Source organism: Chelonoidis abingdonii, chromosome 9, assembly GCF_003597395.2.
Source record: "Chelonoidis abingdonii isolate Lonesome George chromosome 9, CheloAbing_2.0, whole genome shotgun sequence".
Taxonomy (NCBI): Eukaryota; Metazoa; Chordata; order Testudines; family Testudinidae; genus Chelonoidis; species Chelonoidis abingdonii.
Window position 1 is genome coordinate 71,138,936 of NC_133777.1, and position 18,561 is coordinate 71,157,496.

General features: G+C 44.8%; 1 protein-coding gene across 2 annotated transcripts in view; it reads right to left on the bottom strand.

Annotated features, from left to right (window-relative positions):
• ABHD2 (abhydrolase domain containing 2, acylglycerol lipase) overlaps window positions 1–18,561 on the bottom strand; it is a 64,865-nt gene that overhangs the window by 11,777 nt on the left and 34,527 nt on the right. For both annotated transcript variants that reach the window (XM_075069686.1, XM_032806531.2), the window contains exons 4-8: window positions 18,360–18,535; window positions 14,944–15,111; window positions 7,010–7,193; window positions 2,559–2,651; window positions 523–633 (exon numbers count right to left, since the gene is read on the bottom strand). In XM_075069686.1, coding sequence (XP_074925787.1) covers window positions 523–633; window positions 2,559–2,651; window positions 7,010–7,193; window positions 14,944–15,111; window positions 18,360–18,535 — 732 coding nt within the window. The remainder of the gene's footprint in view (window positions 1–522; window positions 634–2,558; window positions 2,652–7,009; window positions 7,194–14,943; window positions 15,112–18,359; window positions 18,536–18,561) is intronic.

Genomic DNA, 18,561 nt, shown 5'->3' on the forward strand with positions numbered 1-18,561 from the left:
CCCAAGAGCTGAAGTCTCCTCTATTAATGCAGCAAGGTTTAAAATAAGCAAACCATAAGGTTTGCTAAAATGAGAGCAAGCAGGTGTTAAAGGGAGGAGGTATATGTGTGTTTTAAATACACAATCAAAGGTAAGGCAAGGGTTAAATATAAGTTGGTAGGAGCCAGCATGGGCCCGCCACTTCCCCAACCACTTTATGTCCCAGGCCCAAGCCCCTCGTTTTTCATCCTTCTAGACTTTTAGGCAGGGACTGTCTTCCTGGGGGGTTGTAATGCACTCAGAAAAATGAGACTCCGACCCTGACTGCAGCTTTGGATGCTTGATTCTTACAAAAGAAAGTAGTAGAGATCTTGTCAAAAGCTGGATCAGAAGTCAGCAAAGATTGTGGGGGTTAGTCAACATTTTGACAGAGTTGCTGATGTCACAAATTTCAGGAGCTTTCTACCCACCTAGCAGCAAGTAAGTAATAGGACAACATCAGTGAGAATTTGAAATATGGGCTGCAGAGGATGCCTGTCATACCTCATGATGGTGTCATCGATCTGCATGAGGGATGTTGCTGTGTAAAGTCTGCTCAGGTCTGAGTCGACCAGGGCTTGGGGCTGCTTAACGCTATCTCCAAACAGGACTTGCCTGAAACACACAACAGCAGAAAATACAGTAATCACACAAAAGCAGCTTGGCCCTGTCCTGCTCAGACAACCCAGAAAAGCTTTCATCTGCCATTGCTGATACAAACAAATGAGGACTATATCCCCCATCCAAGAGGATTTACTTGTGAATGACCCTGGCTTGTTAGTTTTGGACTGACTGCACATGGAGGTAAGTTGAGAACTTAACAGCCTTCTTCGGGACAAAGATGCTTTTCTGCTACACTGAAGAACTGCATTTGATTGACATGCAACAAGAGGTCTTTTCAAAGCATATCCAGAGACTAGGCGTGTTTGGAGCAAAGGGTTTTTCAGTCAAAGGCAGAATTCTTTGGCTTCTGACCAAAGACATGGGTGGCTCTGGTAACAGTGCTAGAGATCATGGGAGTAGCATCTCCTTCCCCATCTGGTGCTATTGCCTCACCAGTGTGGAGACAATGTTAGTTCATACAGAGAAAGTGATTTGGGACATTACATTAACAGAAAGCTATTTGCTGAGGACATTGTCCTAGTCAGAGATTACACCCAAGATAGGACGTGTTATTTCACAAGAGCAAAATTCTACCCTGACAAGTAGGAAACATATAGATTGCAGAACAAAAAGACTGCAAGCTGTGGATAGCAGGAGGCTTGCAAGATCTCTATCCCCTTTAAGAGGCAGCTGTAGGGTGGAGATGGAGTTTGTTTTGGGGACCTGCCCTAGAGCATAAGAGATCCAATACAGAAGCAAAATATTTTGATAACTCAACAAAACCTCCTTTAAGACTGCAACAGGTTTCTCCTGGTTACGATGCTGAGTACCCGTTTAATGGGGAAATTATAGCCCTTCATATATTTTGAGTTTTTTCAAGCTGTCAAAATATTCGGCCATCTGGAGTGAATTATGTGAATCCCCACACACTGTACACACAGATAAGAGTTTCCTTCCCTCCAGAAAGATTCTCCACACTGCAAGAAACAAGACAATTTCATTTACAAGATTTCAACTCTGCCAATTGGAATGGGCATGAATAAGTTAACTATTTTAATTTTCACCCACCTCCCAAGTGTCTCTGGGCATCTTAAATAAGCCAAAGAGAAACCTACATATGAAGGCAACATGCCCCAATCAATATCCAAAGCTGTTTTGGCGGTGGTAATGGGCAAGGGGGGAAATGAACATGAATTTGAGTGGATGACCAATAAGAGTTAGTCATTCAATCTGACCTATTGCTCACCCACAGTAAAGGCATGGGAGTAAGGAGAGCACAGGTATCAGCAATACATGGGAATATTCCTTCTAGCTGTGCATTTTTAGGTTTTGTAACTCAAGCTATTGCGTTTGATAGAGAAACACTCCTATGCCATGAATTCTCAGCTCATACCAAGAGCAATCCTACCTCTCTGCTCAAATATATGGCAGAGCACAACAGAGAGGTGCTCCCTTACCTCCTGGAGCATAAGGAGGTCTCTGGCTGAAAGGGAAACACATGCAAAATATACTGCTGATGTCTGGCTGCCAAGGTATATAGCAGGGAAGGAAGGCTGCTGGCAAATACAGACCAACACTGCACTTCTCATCTTGCATTTACTCAGTCAATGAGCTTCCTTGGAAGGCAGAAATAAGCAGCTAGGCTCAGGCTGTATGAAAAGGACCCCCACGCACACTATACGGGAGCCTATGACAGGCAGGACATAAAGAATGAATGATATGCTGGGGCAGGCTTCCCTTCCCCTTTTGTTCACCAAAATCCTCCCATTCTCGGAAGCTGAAACTTATTCACAGATTTCTAGGTATGGATTCTCTCTAATTTAAATTTTACCTTTTGGATGATCCCCTCTGGAACTGCACATTAATTCGGCCCTGCTATTGCAGCTGAAGCTGGCTGACCCACGTAAATATTCAGAGAAGACGCCCTACTACCATACCTGTGAGAGAGGATGATTTTCTTCATGTTGTCTGCCATAAGGAAGTTATAAAACCTCCGACACTGATCCCACTGCATGAAGGTTTCCTGTGCCCTAAACACAAGCACAAGTCAACAAATCAAAGCAGGTAACAACTGCGTATGTCTACTTGGAACAGAGCAATAAACCACAGTCTCCAGGCCACTATAACAAGGTGTTATGTAAACAGGCTGCAGGTTTTCCCACCAATGGCTTAATCTCCGACGGAAGAATTTGGTAAATGTCAGAAAAGATGTCTACATAGTCTCATTAGGCATTAGCTAGTCACCACTATACCATCACTGAAGTGTCCTGCATCTCAGGGCGGCTTTAGACATTGATGGGAAGAGGTTTAAAGGGACACTCAACTTACATCATACTTGGCATTTAGCCTACCTGCCTACCTTGTAACAACCATGACATATGAAGAGTATGCAGGGAAGAGACTGAATATGTTTTACTATTTTGTTAGATACAGCATTTCACAGTACTTTATGCACCGTCAAGTTTGGCTGTTTCCTCTGTAGGTCAGTTTTCCCTGTTTGTGCAGCTCTTATGCACTGTAACAAGGTTGTGACGTGTTTAAAACAGGAACTCCACCTCTAAAACGCACAAAAAATGGTTGGAGGACAAAGGGATAAATGAAGGACCTGAAACGGCTACATTCTGAACTGGTGTCCCTGTAATTGTACTGACTGGTCAGAACTCCATTTTACAGCTTACTAAATTAACACATTGCCAGTCTCACAGAATTATTCACATCAGCCAAATTATGTGAGCTCTTCCAGAACCAAATGTTTCCCTTTGCTATGCAAAGGTCATGAGCAGGTTATTTCTGTAACTGTGAACCCTGTTACAGGGTAATGAAGAAATATACAGTTCTTATTTACTGAGCAATCCAAGAACCCTTGGGGTGAGAGACTACTTCAGGAGTTTAATCATTAGTACCATGGGAACTAATAGATCAGAGGGATTTATCAGGACTTCCCAGGTTCAAGCCAAAAGCTATAACATCCCTAGCAGAGTGTGAGTTAATGAATAAGCTACATTTGTTCACGGCACAATATGCACCAGGGCTTAATGCAAGAATGGGATTTAGCCTCAAGACTTCCTTATCTGCATGTCTAGCCAGGATATATCTGCCATACACTTGTGGAAAAAGAGACTCCATTTCATAGGAAAGCTCTTTGCAGGCAACTGAATCTTTAATGTCATTTAAATCCAGGTTAATTGTTAGAGCTATCACACTTTGCAGGCCTTATGCTATAAAGAGCCTGAGCAGAGTGCAAAATGAACCCATTTCCTGTATTTAATGATCTGTGCAGGTTTCATGGGCACAGGAACCTATGCCACAACCTACAGCTCACATTCCACATGGTTGAGAAGCAAGGCCATGTTGTGGAGAGCAAACTCAACAGCAGAACCAAGCCTACACAGACACCAGAGATTTCACAATAGAAAAGCATGTCACCTTTTAGCCTTCAGGGTTGAATTTCCCCATGTGAATTACCTGAAGAAAATAAGGCCTTCATCTATTTTCCTCTCTGCAGCCTCTTCTCACTGTCAGTACCCTGGAGAGCCTGCCCTGCAGCACCCAACAACTGAACAGCTTTCCCAACGGATCCAAAATCTCTTTTACCTTGTCTTTCCTCAGTCTCTCTCCTATCAACCACCAACTGCCTTAGATTTATCTTTGAGACGGTACAACAAAGGAAAGGGATCTCTATCTAGACCAGGGATGGGCAAACTTTTTGGCTCGAGGGCCACATCTGGGTATGGAAATTATATGGGGGGGCCATGAATGCTCATAAAACTGGGGGTTGGGGTGCAGGAGGTGGTGAGGGCTCGGGCAGGGGTGGGTGGGTGGGCTGGGGCCAGAAGTTGGGTGCAAGAGTGTGGGGGGGGCTCCGGCTGAGGGTGCAGGCTCTGGGGTGGGAATAAGGGGTTGGGGGTGCAGGAGGGTGCTACAGGCTGGGACTGAGAGGTTTGGAGGGCAGGAGAGGGATCAGGGCTGGGGCAGGGGAGGCAGTCAGGGGTGCAGGCTCTGGGTGGGGCTTACCTCAAGCAGCTCCTGGAAGCAGTGGCATGTCCCTTCTCCGTCTCCTACGTGGAGGCACAGCCAGGTGGCTCTGAGCACTGTCCCGTCTGCAGGTGCCACCCCTGTAGCTCCCATTGGCTGTGATTCCTGGCCAGTGGGAGCTGTGGGGGCAGTGCTTGGGGCAGGGGCAGCATGCAAAGTCCCCTGGCTGCCCCTACACGTAGGAGCCAGAGGGGGGATATGCTGCTGCTTCCAAGAGCCGCGCGGAGCCACGTCATGCACAGAGCAAGCCCCCAACCCCACTCCCTGGCTGGAGCACCAGAGCGGGCAAGCCCTGGACCCTGCTCCCTGGCAGAAGCTCTAGAGATGGATTAAAACGTCTGAAGGGCCGTATGTAGCCCCCGGGCAGTAGTTTGCCCACCCCTGATCTAGACTGACCAGCCATCCATACCATGTGTACTCAGGGCTTACATACAGACCTGATGTAAGAGGCCAACCAGGAGTAATGCTTAGCAGTTAAATCTGGAGGAGCTTTGCACCCTCCCATTCCACACACTGAAATGGTCTACATGGAGGTGTGTCCCAATACAAACACACACCCTACCTTCCTTCTAAGGGAGCTTTCTTAATAGCCCTCTTTCAACCATCTATTTGGCTAATGAGCAGTTAAAAACAGCAAGGGAGGTTAGGTAGGGAGACTTATTTGAAAAGCCCTCTTGTTAAAGAACAGTAATGCACAGCAGAAGTTCTGTAAATGGAGATTTGCTATAACAAGCTCGGCCAGCAGAGGGAGTCACAGAGCTCAACAAGCAGCTAGTTTTCTGCACTGCAGGGGGCACTCAAGGAAACAGATGTTACTTCACACTGAGACAAGTTGAGTCCAATATCATGGTAACAGGTCCTGTCCTAGACTGCCAATCTGCCAGAGCTTCAGGGGATATTACTAACACCAGCACACAGGGAAAACAGCTACTCTGAGCAGGAGTTTTGGCTACAAGCATGGAAATTTAGCATACATTTTAACAGACAAAAAAAGGAAGGACTAGAGCCCAATATAGCACTTGCAAGCCCTGTATACAGCCAGCCTCCACAGCTATGCTGCTGCAGCCACAGTAGACCAACAGAGCACTGATCTTCCGGTCTCGAACCCATACAACACTCCAGACATGTCCCTAGCACACGGAAATCCTCTCTGACTAGGGAAGCGAGTAAACTTTCACTGTCTTAGGACTCAAACTAGCTATGACCTGAAGTCTCAGGAGGATATGAATTGGTCATTTGTTTAAATTGCTGTATTCCAGCTTCAGACGATGTTTTAATACTATTAAAAAGCTTCTGCAGCCCACAGTTAAAAACAGGGGTTTAACTGCATGTGCATTCTTCCCTAGACTTGGCTGAATATTAAGGTGACTATTTTCTAACCAAAACCAGCATTACTATGCATGCAGTCAGAGCATCTAAAAGTGCTCTATAGTGTTTAAAATTCAGCCATCAAATCCCTTAGTTTCAGGTATTTGTAGTGAACCCAAAGTATCTAGGTTCCTTAGCCAGGCTGAAGTTATCTTTGCTATGCTGATCCTTTAGTGTAGGGAACAGCCATTTTTGCAGTAGCAAGACCACTGTTGCTTATCCTCCTCCCTCTGAGATGGAGACAGAGTCAGAAATTACTCATCTTACTGCGTGGCAATAGAAATCTTTTCAGCTTCCGGAGAACACTGCATTACTAGAGGAGTTCTGTACTAGACAGCCGTGGTAACTGGCACAGAGAGGTAGTTCTGGCAGTGTTTGCGGGGCCAGGACTCACTAAGCAAACACAATTTTAGTGTTCTCTCCAGTGGAGTGCCTCTGACTAGCAGAAGTGACTCTTCCCCAGTGCTTCCTTCCCAATTATGAGACAAACACTGAATGGCCACGGAGATGCCATTTTAGCCCATAACTTTGCGCTGCCATTCACCATCACCCACTCTCACAAATTTGGGCGTGTAGTACATCACTATTAACACCAGGTGGAGCTCTTAAAGCTTCCATTTGGAAGACCACATCTTGTTTTGCCAGTCTTACTAAATCACAGATTAAAGCCAGAAGGGACCATTATGAATCCCAAGATACTTGCTGCTCGTACTGGTTAGGCTAGTCAGAAATGTTCTTGCTTGTGAACCTGGAGTCTCCTTAACAAACAACTATACAGCCCAAGCCGTCTGGCTAATGGGCCACTCCAGGAAAGACTGGAAGGAGGGGAGATCAAGTCTCTCTTTACAGAAGGTAAAGGCAGCATTTAGTGAGTCCAGAGTGTTATCACCCGTAGAGGTCAGGGTGATGCATGCTGGCAGGGCAGGGAGCAGCTTGTATCCCAGCTGCCAGCACTATACTTCCACAGGAACCTGTGTGGACTTACCTTAGCGCGCTGTACCCTTGGCAAACACTGACGCAGCACAGCACTCTCTCTTGGTTGGCCTGGGTCTCTCCTAGGTACTTGCACACAATGTTTCCACCCAGGCTGAAGCCCACCACAACCAGCTGGGTCTGAGGGAAGGTCTTCTTGATGTAGTTAACCATGGCTCCAAATTCCCAGGTGCAACCTGTGAGAAAGGCCAAGTTCAACGTAATGTTTTAATCTTAGTGTTAGACCCCTCTCCAGCTTTTAAGCAGCTATAGCAACTATACTGGAAGTTTGTGTGCCTTCCAGCGCTGGCTTCAGAAGAGAAGGTCTCCAGAGGGTAGAGGAATCCTGGTTACCTCAAGCTCAGTTATGCTGCTGGTCAGAGACTTCACTACTTCTTAAGAAGTAACATGCATGAGTATACCAGAGAACAGCTGGATGTAGCATGCTTGCAACACACATGCTAGGGAACATACAATACTTCAGCATGTCAGGAACACTACCGTATGAGGGTGCAACTGTCCACCTAGACTCATGCACAAAGTGCAGGGCATGGAGGCCAACATGTTACTGTAGGAGTTTTCCCATACACAGAAACAGCCCTAGATGCAACCCATGATGTAGGGGAACATACTAACCCCACTAGCAAACCCTTCAGCACAAAGGATCCCAAGGTCACTGTCTTTGGAGTAGGGTATCTTGCTATACCCAGCATTTCAGAAATAGCAAGACTGAATTCATTTTGTGTTTGACAAGATCTGAATGAAGGAACGGGAATAATAGGGTCATCTCCTTTCCTTCCACTGAAGATAGAGACATCACTTAGAAAATGGAAGTTACAAGCTGGGTCACATAACAAAAAGTCTTATGGGACTATGACCAGTAACTCTGGAGTTATACCTAATGGAGCTTGTTCAATCTCCCAGTAAGATGGGACACACAAAACAGAGCTTTGATAAGACGTGTCTTGCGTCTATCCCCCCCAAAATATATCAGTTTTCCTGAACTCAAGTGTTCACTATTGAGATTTTGCTCTCACCTGATGTCTAAGCAGAAGGGTAAGTGTAAGTGTATTTGTCTAGAAGATGGAGCTCTCTTCTGACTCAAGCCTTAAAGGTTTACAACATACACACGAGCACTTACTACAGAAAGTTCTCACACTCATAGGCTTTACAGTCAGAAGGGACCATCTTGTTCATCTAAGACAGGGGATGGCAACCTTTGGCACATGGCTCGCCAGGGTAAGCACCCTGGTAGGCTGGGCCAGTTTGTTTACCTGCCGGATCTGCAGGTTTGGCCGATCGCAGCTCCCACTAGGCAATTGGGGGCAGTGGGAAGTTGCACGGGCCGAGAGTTGTGCTGGCCACTGCTTCCCGCCACCCCCATTGGCCTGGGACTGGGAACCACGGCCAGTGGGAGCCGCAATCAGCTGAACCTGCGGACGTGGCTGGTAAACAAACTGGCTCGGCCTGCCAGGGTGCTTACCCTGGACAGCCGCGTGCCAAAGGTTGCTGACTCCTGATCTAGGCTGACCTTCTGCCCATCGCAGGCCACAGAGCCTGACCCACCCACTCCTGTAATAAGCTCATAACATCTGGCTGAGTTACTGAAGTCTTCAAATCTTGATTTAGAGATTTCACGTTACAGAGATCCACTATTTACAGTAGAACCTCAGAGTTATGAACACCTTGGAAACGGAGGTTGTTCATAACTCTGAACAAAACGTTATGGTTGTTCTTTCAAAAGTTTACAACTGAACATTGACTTAATACAGCTTTGAAACTTTACTATGCAGAAGAAAAATGCTGCTTTTCCTTTTTTTAAGTAGTTTACATTTAACTAAGTACTATACTTTTTTTTTTTTTTTTGGTTTCTGCCATTGCCTGATTGTGTACTGCCAGTTCCAAATGAGGTGTGCGGTTGACTGGTTGGTTCGTAACTCTGAAGTTCTGCTGTATTCTAATTCAAACCAGCAACTGACCCATGCCTCACACTGCAGAGGAAAGGAAAAAAAGGAAAAAAAAAACACCTCAGGGTCTCTGCCAGTCTGACCCTGGAGGCAAATTCCTTCCTAACTCAAATATGGTGACCAGTGAGATCCTGAGCTCATGGGCAAGACCCACTGGATACACACCTTGGAAAGAATTCTCTGTAGTAACTGAGGAGTCCTCCCCCTCCAGTGTCCAATCTCTGGCTGCGGGAGATATTTGCTAATAATATTTGTGGATGGGCCATATGTCTTGTCCTATCTTACAGATCCAGGAATATCACTTCCCCATTTGCGAGTTGAACGGAAGAGCTTTCAGTTTTCAGGAACAGTATCCTTTAATGATTTGCACTGCCACCAGTGCATACATTTCCCTTTGATTCAGATAGGAGAGTGCATGCACAGAGTAGCATTCATGCTCAAGTTCACATATGCTGCTCTCCAGGAAGAATGACCTATTTGCTGCAGTCTGGACTGACTGTGACATCATCCTCAGCAGCTGGAGGAATCTTCAATACCGGATTAAAGAGTCTCTCAAACGCCACATTTTGATCATTAACCATCTGCCCTCCTCTTCCCTCACAGTCACGCCCAAATTCAAACTTAATTAAATTATTTCCAGATGGGGAGGGAGAGGCTGACTTCAACAAATCTCAGACAACTTGTGTTCTAGTCCCGGTGTATATATTCTGCATCTGAGACACGGTCCTTTATTTAAGGTGAAGGCTGATCTCATGATTAGTGCACAGGATTGGGAGTAAGGAAATCTGTGATTTTATTCTGGGCTCTGCTACTCACCTGCTGTGACCTCAGCTGTTGACAAATTTATGCTGGATAGCATATATGTGTATAAAAATCATTATTAATATGTTATCTGCACCAAATATATTAGTATGCATTAAGCACAATAATATAGCAGTTATACAGCCTAAACTGGCCCATATCTTTACTATAATCCTGTTCACTTATGCTAAGTATCCCATCACACCTTGCATTAGCCAAAGTAAGCTTTGGCTTAAGTAGATAGCAAAGATGTCAGGATCAGGACATACGAGTATTTTACCATAGTAACAGGTAGGGAGTTATTCTCATAGGTCAGTACTGGAATACCCCAAAAGAAGACGACTGAATAGAGGTTGGTTGTAACTCTGAAAAGTTCATAACTCTGAACAAAACCTTATGGTGGTTCTATCAAAAGTTTACAGCTGAACACTGACTTAATACAGTTTTGAAACTTTACTGGGATTAAGAAAAATGCTGCTTTCCCTTCAATTTTTTTTAGTAGTTTACATTTAAAACAGAGAACTGTACTGCATCTGCTTTTTATTTTTATGGTCTCTGCTGTTGCCTGATTGTGTACTTCGAGTTCCAAATGAGGTGTGTGGTTGACTGGTCAGTTCATAACGCTGAGGTTCTACTGTGTATGATTGTTCTATCTTGGTACAAACCTAGAAGGTACCTTCATGGACCAGCACCTGAAATTCTAGTATCTAAAACAAAGATACATAAAGGAACAAAACAACAAGCCAAGGAACTGGGACAAACTGATGGGCTGAATTTTAGTGACTTGTAAGGAAATATGTAACTTGTAAAATCATCCTATAAATGCTACCAGCTGAAATGCATAACTTTGGGAGCACACCTTCTGCATAAGGTGAATGCGGCATGAGACAGCTTCCTAGAGACCATTTTCCTGTACCATACAGGCAAGTCTCATCTTACACGGGGGTTCCGTTCCGCAGTTAGCGCATAAAGCGAAAACCGCGTATAGTGAAACACTCATTAAGTTAAATGTGGGTGGAATCGCCTGCACAACAGATGCAGTATTTATATTGTTATTTTTCTTTTTTTCCCCATTTTTGCAGCCTGTGCAAAGCTGAATATGTGCATGTTAAATGCGCCTAAGATGCAACTTGCCTGTATTATTATTGGCTTCTAGCAATGGACTTGACTGACATCGGTTATTTGGTCTCTTGCGTATATTTCATAACAAACCCAAGTGTCGTCAAACAATTGACTACACTATTTATCAGCATTAAGCGAGTCGCTGCATCTCTACCACAGTTGCCCTATTTGGGAAATACCGCCTTTCCTTTCGCAAGCATTTTGAAAGGTGTGGCTGGAGAGTGTTAAGTATTGTTATGGGTGTCCTGTACATGGGGTGATCTCATGACAAGTTCCCTTGGAATGCAGAATCTGTTACAGCCTGCCTTCCTGACACAGTTACAACAGTCACTTTTGGGTACCCGTAGTGTTGTTGTAGCTGTGTTGGTCCCAGGGTATTAAAGAGACAAGGTAGGTGAGGTAATATCTTTCACTGGACCAACTGCTGTTGGTGAGAGAGACAAGATTTCGAGGTTACACAGAACTCTTCTTCAGGTCACTTTTGGGTATATTCAGATAGAAGTGAGCTGGGCACTCTTATCTGTGTTGTGCTTTCTGCCTTTGGTAGAGCAAAGAGATGCCTACATCTGTAGCTAGAATGGTAGTGGGAAGCCAGCACTTGAGCACTTTGCTCTGAGACTGGAACCTTTGGAGAGAACCTAGAATGAGGTGTTTAGATAAACTTGTGTTGCTCTATGGATATTCCCATCACCCCCTACTGGGGTGTAGCTAGTGACCGAGACTGAGCTGATGGAGGCCAACCAGCAGAAGAACTCCTCTCCCCATTTTCTGTCTCGTCCGCCTTCACCCTTTCCTCTGTTTTCTCACCCCGTGACATACTCTTTAGGCCAGTCCTACATGCCCCATTTTGAATGGATTCACTCCGAGGCAGAGCCACAGCCTGTTAAACCTTTTAATTCTTTGCAGTTTCAGGGAAGGGACATAGCTGCATGGATCTCTTTGGCTAACAGGCTCAGCTCTCAGGCTAGAATTTACCACAAGTTCCCAATCCTTGCTCTCATGGTAGCACAACTGAGCTAGAAAAGAGAGAACCTGTAACAGGAAGAAATAGCAGTCCAGGGCCTACAGCAGAGTTCGGTGGTGAGCCAGCTCCTCTCCTGAATCACTGCCTAAGGGAGGCAATAGGCATTCTGCTAGCTAAAGTGTGGGCATGCAAAGGCCCAGGATCCTTATTACGAATGAGACAGAAGCTGGCAAGAAACAACAGGTTTGCGTCACTTAAAGTGCATTAAAAACAGATCACTGTGGCCTGCTCAGGATTTAAGAACCTTTCACCTGCCTCCATGGGGGGTTCTGGCACTCAGATTGAGCTTCTGGCAGCACTTCCTTGTACCCTTCTGAAATACCATTTGTTAAGGCTGTTTTTAAATCAGACAGTAATACTTCACAAATCTCAGCAGCTACTCCCTGCACCTCTCAAAACTAGTAGAACATCTTCCTTTATCTCTAGAGAAAAAAAGACCACTGCCAAAGCCAGAATATATCAGGACACTGCATCTGTGAGCCACTCAGTTAAAACCTGAAACCCAAACAACAAGAGGAACTGAAGTCCAACACTGACCCAATGTAAATTTAGTAGCTGCTGTGCTTAACTGAAGAACTCCTCACTGCTCCAGGGGTCACAGCACTACAGTTCTAACCCAAGGCCTGGCCTTCAATGCAAGTCCAAATAATTTTTGCTTAAAATCCATTTATGCTAACTCGAAGGCCTCGTCTAATAATGTACTCTCCTGAACAGCAACCCGCAGCCAGTGGGAGCCGCGATCGACCGGACCTGTGGATGAGGCAGGTAAACAAACTGGCCTGGCCCACCAGGGGCTTTTCCTACACAAGCGGCGTCCCAAGTTTGGGAAACACTGGTCTAGAAGAAGCCAGCCATCAAAATAATTTCTGACCATTTGACTTGAAGGCTGCAAGCAACAGCTTCAGAAACCTGAAACCGAAGTAGCAACAAGTCAGGCCTGGTCTATGGGATGAATAATTTAAAAGGTCCCTGAATTAGATTATCCTCTTCCCAAAGGATATTTTAGCTGTCGCTGAATTCCAACAAGGATGCTGGCCTATTTGGCTTGGAGTCAGAAGAAAGTCTACATTCCTGAGTTTATTAGACCTGTCTGGCTCGCTGTTTGGCAGGGCACTTCTCAAATGAAGTTATTTTTCTCAACCATCTTGAGGAAATGCTGGGCATTCCTTGCCCTTTGCAAGACTATAAGAAGAAATAAAGAGCCACGTCTCTAGTGCTGCACTAAAGAATATCACCTTGGGGTCCGAGCTCAAACCCAGTGGAGTCAAGGCAAGAAGTGCCATTATCTTCATTAACTTTGTATAAACTCCTTGACTAGACTCTCTTCAAGGCTTCTCAGATTTGACACTAGCTGAAGACAGGACTGCATGTTTAAAGAATATGGCCTTGATTTGTAAGCCCTGCTAGGCACAGTTCTAATAACCCTATATATATTTATTTATTTTACACACACACACACACACACACACACACACACCCTCCCTCCCTCCCTCCCTCCCTCAGCTATTTAAATGTTATGAGATTACTATTTTCATTTCACTACATGTTCCTGCCATTAGCCACCATTCTGACCTGAAATTAGAACTGGCCTGATCACAGTCAAGATTTTCAAGAGTGATTAGTGGTTGGGAGGAGGAAGAAGACAGGACTTGCCACTTTAAAGGGGTTTTATTTGCAGAGAGTAGGTGCTCAGCATTTATTGAAAGAAAGACTTAGGCTTTCTGAAGGACTCTCAAGTTGGGCTACCAAAATTCAAGACACTCAAAGTCACTAGTCAGTTTTGAAAACCTTGGCCCACATGCAGACTACTGCTGGGGTGTTTAGACACTGCAATACTCTAGAAAAACCTCAACCTCAATCCATACAGCACAGATTTGACTGGTTTCCCTAAAAGGTGAGGGAACTGAATTCTCTTAAACAGCAGCTCCCAAGGACCCGTTACCCCCCCAAAGTTCGTCTAGTTTTTCTATAGCACTTTCCATACTTCACGGCCTTGAAGATTTCTAAAGGTTAATACTGGTAATGCGGTACTGTTAGCTCAGCAGGCAAGCAGCAGCCAGGAAGCTCAAGAATATTGCAGTTTATTTCTAGTTTAAACAAAACAAAACCCAGTCATGGACTAGATGTCTGCACGCTAAATACCAACCTAAAATGAAATCTGGTACAGGGGTTTTAGATAAACTGATAACCCTCCACTTTAGTACTATGTATGGAGCATCTCCATTCATTCCCACCATGCCAAATGTTTGCAATAAAAAGGGTACAAAAGAAAACTGAGGCAAGACAAGGAGCCCATGCCATACAAGCTAGGCCAAGGCAGTGAATGCTGTTACTGAACTGCCTGCACAGCATTCTTGGGTAACCAACCTTAGGAGATGCTTCCACTCTTGAGAGATCACGTTACAGATGAGCAATTAAGAATTAAAATAGCTTTACCTGTCTAAGAATGGGTTCAAACTACAAATCAGCTATTGTAGCCGAGGATAGCAGGCACTTCACCACTGGAGGGATGCTGATAAGCCCCTTGTTCCCTTCGTCTGAGAAAGCTGAAACTTCCCCACACCCAAAAAGTAGGCCCATGGGATTCAAGCCAGCATGGTACTGTCACTTATTCAGCAAGACACGGAATTACCTGAGCTTTCCCTGGCATTCACTTTTCATTCAGGGGCCAGTACCCTATTTCTTCCATCTTTCTCCCCAGGATGGGGATATACCAGGCTACCCAAAGGCACCTGACCTTCCTAGGCAGCTCACCATGTTACATGACATATTCCAAGACCTCTCAAGGAGAATACCTTCCTAGGATAACCTACCATACCTCGGACATGAGATTCTACACTCTTCCTCTCCCTTCACCCCTTGCCTTTCAGTATCTTTCCAGGTTCAAGCAATCATGGCAGCCACAACTGCTCCTCGATATGTACTCTCTCTCCCTCAACTAAGAGAAGCCAGGACTAGTTTTCCTAACTTTGGGGACCCTCAGAAACCAATGAACTTCTAGAAAATGAGTTAGAAAAGCTGAGAAGTACTTACCATATGTGAACATGCGTGGAGAAGTGAGCTCAATGTTTGGCAGAGCTCCCAGATGATTCAAGACAGCACACCTATAACCATTTTTCTGGGCATAATCAACAAAGGTACGTATGTACTGCTTCTCGCTGTGATTAGCGATTCCAGGGCAGATGACCATCGTGACATCCTCTGCACATTTAATAAATGGGAGAAATAAGACAAGGCTCAGGTGCAGGTTGAAGTGACATTTAATCAAGCAGTTTTTAGAAGCATTCTATTTCAAGTTAATGGGAAAGCTTTGACATAAGGACAGCTAGAACATGACTTTGCTACCAAGCAAATAAAATTGAAGTTAGCCTAGTATGAGGTGGGGTAGCAAAACTGTTAAGTGCAAAGAAAATACCAACATGCAACTGTTATCGAAAGGGGAGCTGCATAGAATTTCTTGAGCGACTTCATGAAAGTTTGCATCAGCAGTTCTACAGACAATTCCTAGAGAAGCGGTTCTCACATTGTGTGTCGGGACCCCAAAATGGGTCGCGACACCATTTTAATAGGGTTACCAGTGCTGCCTTAGACTTGTTGGGGCCCTGGGCCAAAGCCAAAGCCAAAGCTCAAGCCCCATCACCCAGGACTGAAGCCAAAGCCCGAGGGCTTCCATCCTGGGCAGCAGGGCTCAGGTTACAGGCTCCCTGCTTGATGCTGAAGCCCTTGGACTTCAGCTTTGGCCCCTCTATCTGGGGTGGCGGGGCTTGGGTTGGCTTAGGCTTTGGTCCCCCCTCCTGGGGTCATGTCGTAATTTTTGTCATCACCATTGTCATGGTGCAATGAAGTTTGAGAACTCCTGTCCTAGAGGCAAGAATTCTGTACCAGTTAGGAACAAGTGCTTTTTCAACAATACACAAATTAAATACCTCCCCCCCCCCCCAGTATCTATTGTGATTGCTAATTCTCCGAGCATTCTGAAGTCTGCTGCTTTCCCATTCTACAGACCAGACAGCATGCCCCTCAAGGGAAATGAAAGATGTTTTTCCCAGGGTACATTATTGATACTATGTCTACGTCCCCTCCAGGCTCACTGGAGGAATCAGTTTAGGCCAAAAACTGGAAGCTCTGCTATAAGTAGACACACATGAGAGGTTCATTCCCTTTAGTTCTGCTTTCACAGAAGTTAAATAAGGTGGAGGTAGGAGATAGCAGTTACACTTCTGTATCACCCCATATCCTGTGAACAAACATCTTGTTCTGAAGTACTACTTCCTGCAGACGTCAACATGGTGAGACAGCCTTTGATTAGAGTAGTCTAGACTAGGCTGGTTTCTACAGCAGAAGTATTTATTCTACTGTAATAACTGAACAAAACCTTCTCTTCAACCCCAAGATTGAGTGACAAATGCAACATCAAACTGCTGGACTAAAGGTCTCTGCTTACTTTGAAGGAACCTACACATACTTACTAGCTAAAAACCCTACAGTCAAAATATTCCCCTAAGTGAACTTGGCCAGTCTGCCATAGAACTCATGACCAACTACTGTCACCATTCAGCTTCTTTGTTCCATAGCGGGTCCTCTGAAAGATAATTAGGCTAAGGGCTTGATGTGCTCTGACATGGACAAGCACATTGTTACATCTCCGGAAAGTCAGCTAATGCATTTTTGTGCTTTGTGTGTGAGCAAACACAGTAATTGAGGTCCCAAGACACTGACGCGCAGTGCTAGTTATCAAACAAGAGTGCTTTAGTTCTACATCACGCTCACTGGCAGCCTCTAGTTACTGCGAAGTTTTGCCTCCCATTAGTTTCTCTCCAGCTCTACAATGACCTGGACCAGAATGACAGCGATTGTCACTTTGCAGCATCTCACCACAAAGTGAAGATTCTGTTTATTTCTGACGAAAACCCCTTTGAATTGATTAGACAGAATAAACATCCTTTTCTGAGGGCCCAATTCGAGCCACAAGCTGCAAGTGAAGCCAGCTACTACGAAGTACCGTTCACATTGTTTCAGTGAAATCCAAGTTCAACAGAATCATGCTGGTACCGGTGAGCCAAAAGGCTGAGTTCCCCCTGACAGCATAATGTTTAGTCAAATGAAGATGCTCGTGATTTCCGATTTACTAGGGTAGTAGTTTCCTAACCTATAGACATAGTTACCCACTGATGTCTGGAATCACCTTGTTTTGTACTCTATACTTGTTTAAGTTCTCCTCTTTTGGAGATTCAATCTTGGGTCCGGGATAACTTTGGGAAAAAGTTTAATTTAAAACTGCTTTATGATAAGATCCTCCCCTTCTAGAGTGCAGTAAACACAGAGATTCCCATTTGCTCACTCTAGAGCAGGGGTGGCAACCTATGGCACACTTGCCGAAGGTGGCACGCGAGCTGATTTTCAGTGGCACTCACACTGCCCAGTTCCTAGCCACCGGCCTGGGGGGCTCTGCATATTAATTTAATTTTAAATGAAGCTTCTTCAACATTTTTAAAACCTTATTTACTTTACATACAACAATAGTTTTAGTTATATATTATAGACTTCCAGAAAGAGACCTTCTAAAAACATTAAAATGTATTACTGGCATGCAAAACCTTAAATTAGAGTGAATAAGTGATGACTTAGCACACCACTTCTGAAAGGTTGCCGACCCCTGACATAGAGATAGCTGGGATCTGCACTGACTTTTTATCTGAACAACGGTTATTTGGCTTGTGCAGTCACTAATGATGGTTCTTCAGCCTTGGCATCTAAACAAGTGTTTCCACTTCATTGTGACTCAACAGTTCCCATAGCAGCAGCTAAATGTTTTGGCTTGATCCATGCACTTTAACTGTTCGGGAGCTTTTAGTAAAGGTTGACCCACAGCCAGGAAAGCCAACACCGTCGACCCTCGGGCAACTCCGAGCATACGTCATAATATGGAGTTATTGCTAACCTATCCCGTTTTATTTTCTGAAACATTTTTTTTTAAATAAACAAGAGAGACCCCCAAATTCAATTCCCTCCTATCCACACCAGGATGTAGGGCTCTACAATGCAAGCAGTCAGTTTTAGAGTCATTCAATCTTGGGAATATAGAACAACACATCCTTTACTGCTCTAAGTGCAGGTCTGACAGTAATTTATCCATGGCCAGCTCCTAAATTTAAACCACAGGCCATGAAGCATGATTTTCCCAAATATCTGTAACTGACCTTTTAGGGCCCCTGCTCTGAAATTCAATATATAGGTACACAGCAGCACAGATTTTGTAAGCAATAGCCAATTTGGGGGGTTATGAGTCCTCATCTCCCCCATCCACTGAATCAAAGTTAGCCCCCAATCTTTCTGGCTTTCTCCAGGACAGCAGTGTAATTTTTGCAAATGTACTTCAACAAATATTTAGACAAGTCACTAATCAGACAGACTAAAGCTATGCATTCCAACGTGGTTGATTGACTAACCTCTAATGCAGTGTTCAGCCAGGGGCTCAAAGAGATCAAAGGTTGCTGTCGCTCCATCTGACATTGTGAGGTACTTGCGAAGTCCATAAGGATGTGGTGATCTCACTCTCCCCATTTTCCCATAGAGAGCCGTCTGGATATGTCCACTCTTCCCCCAGATCATGGGTGGAATATACCTGCAAGGAGAGAGAGGGAATTCAGT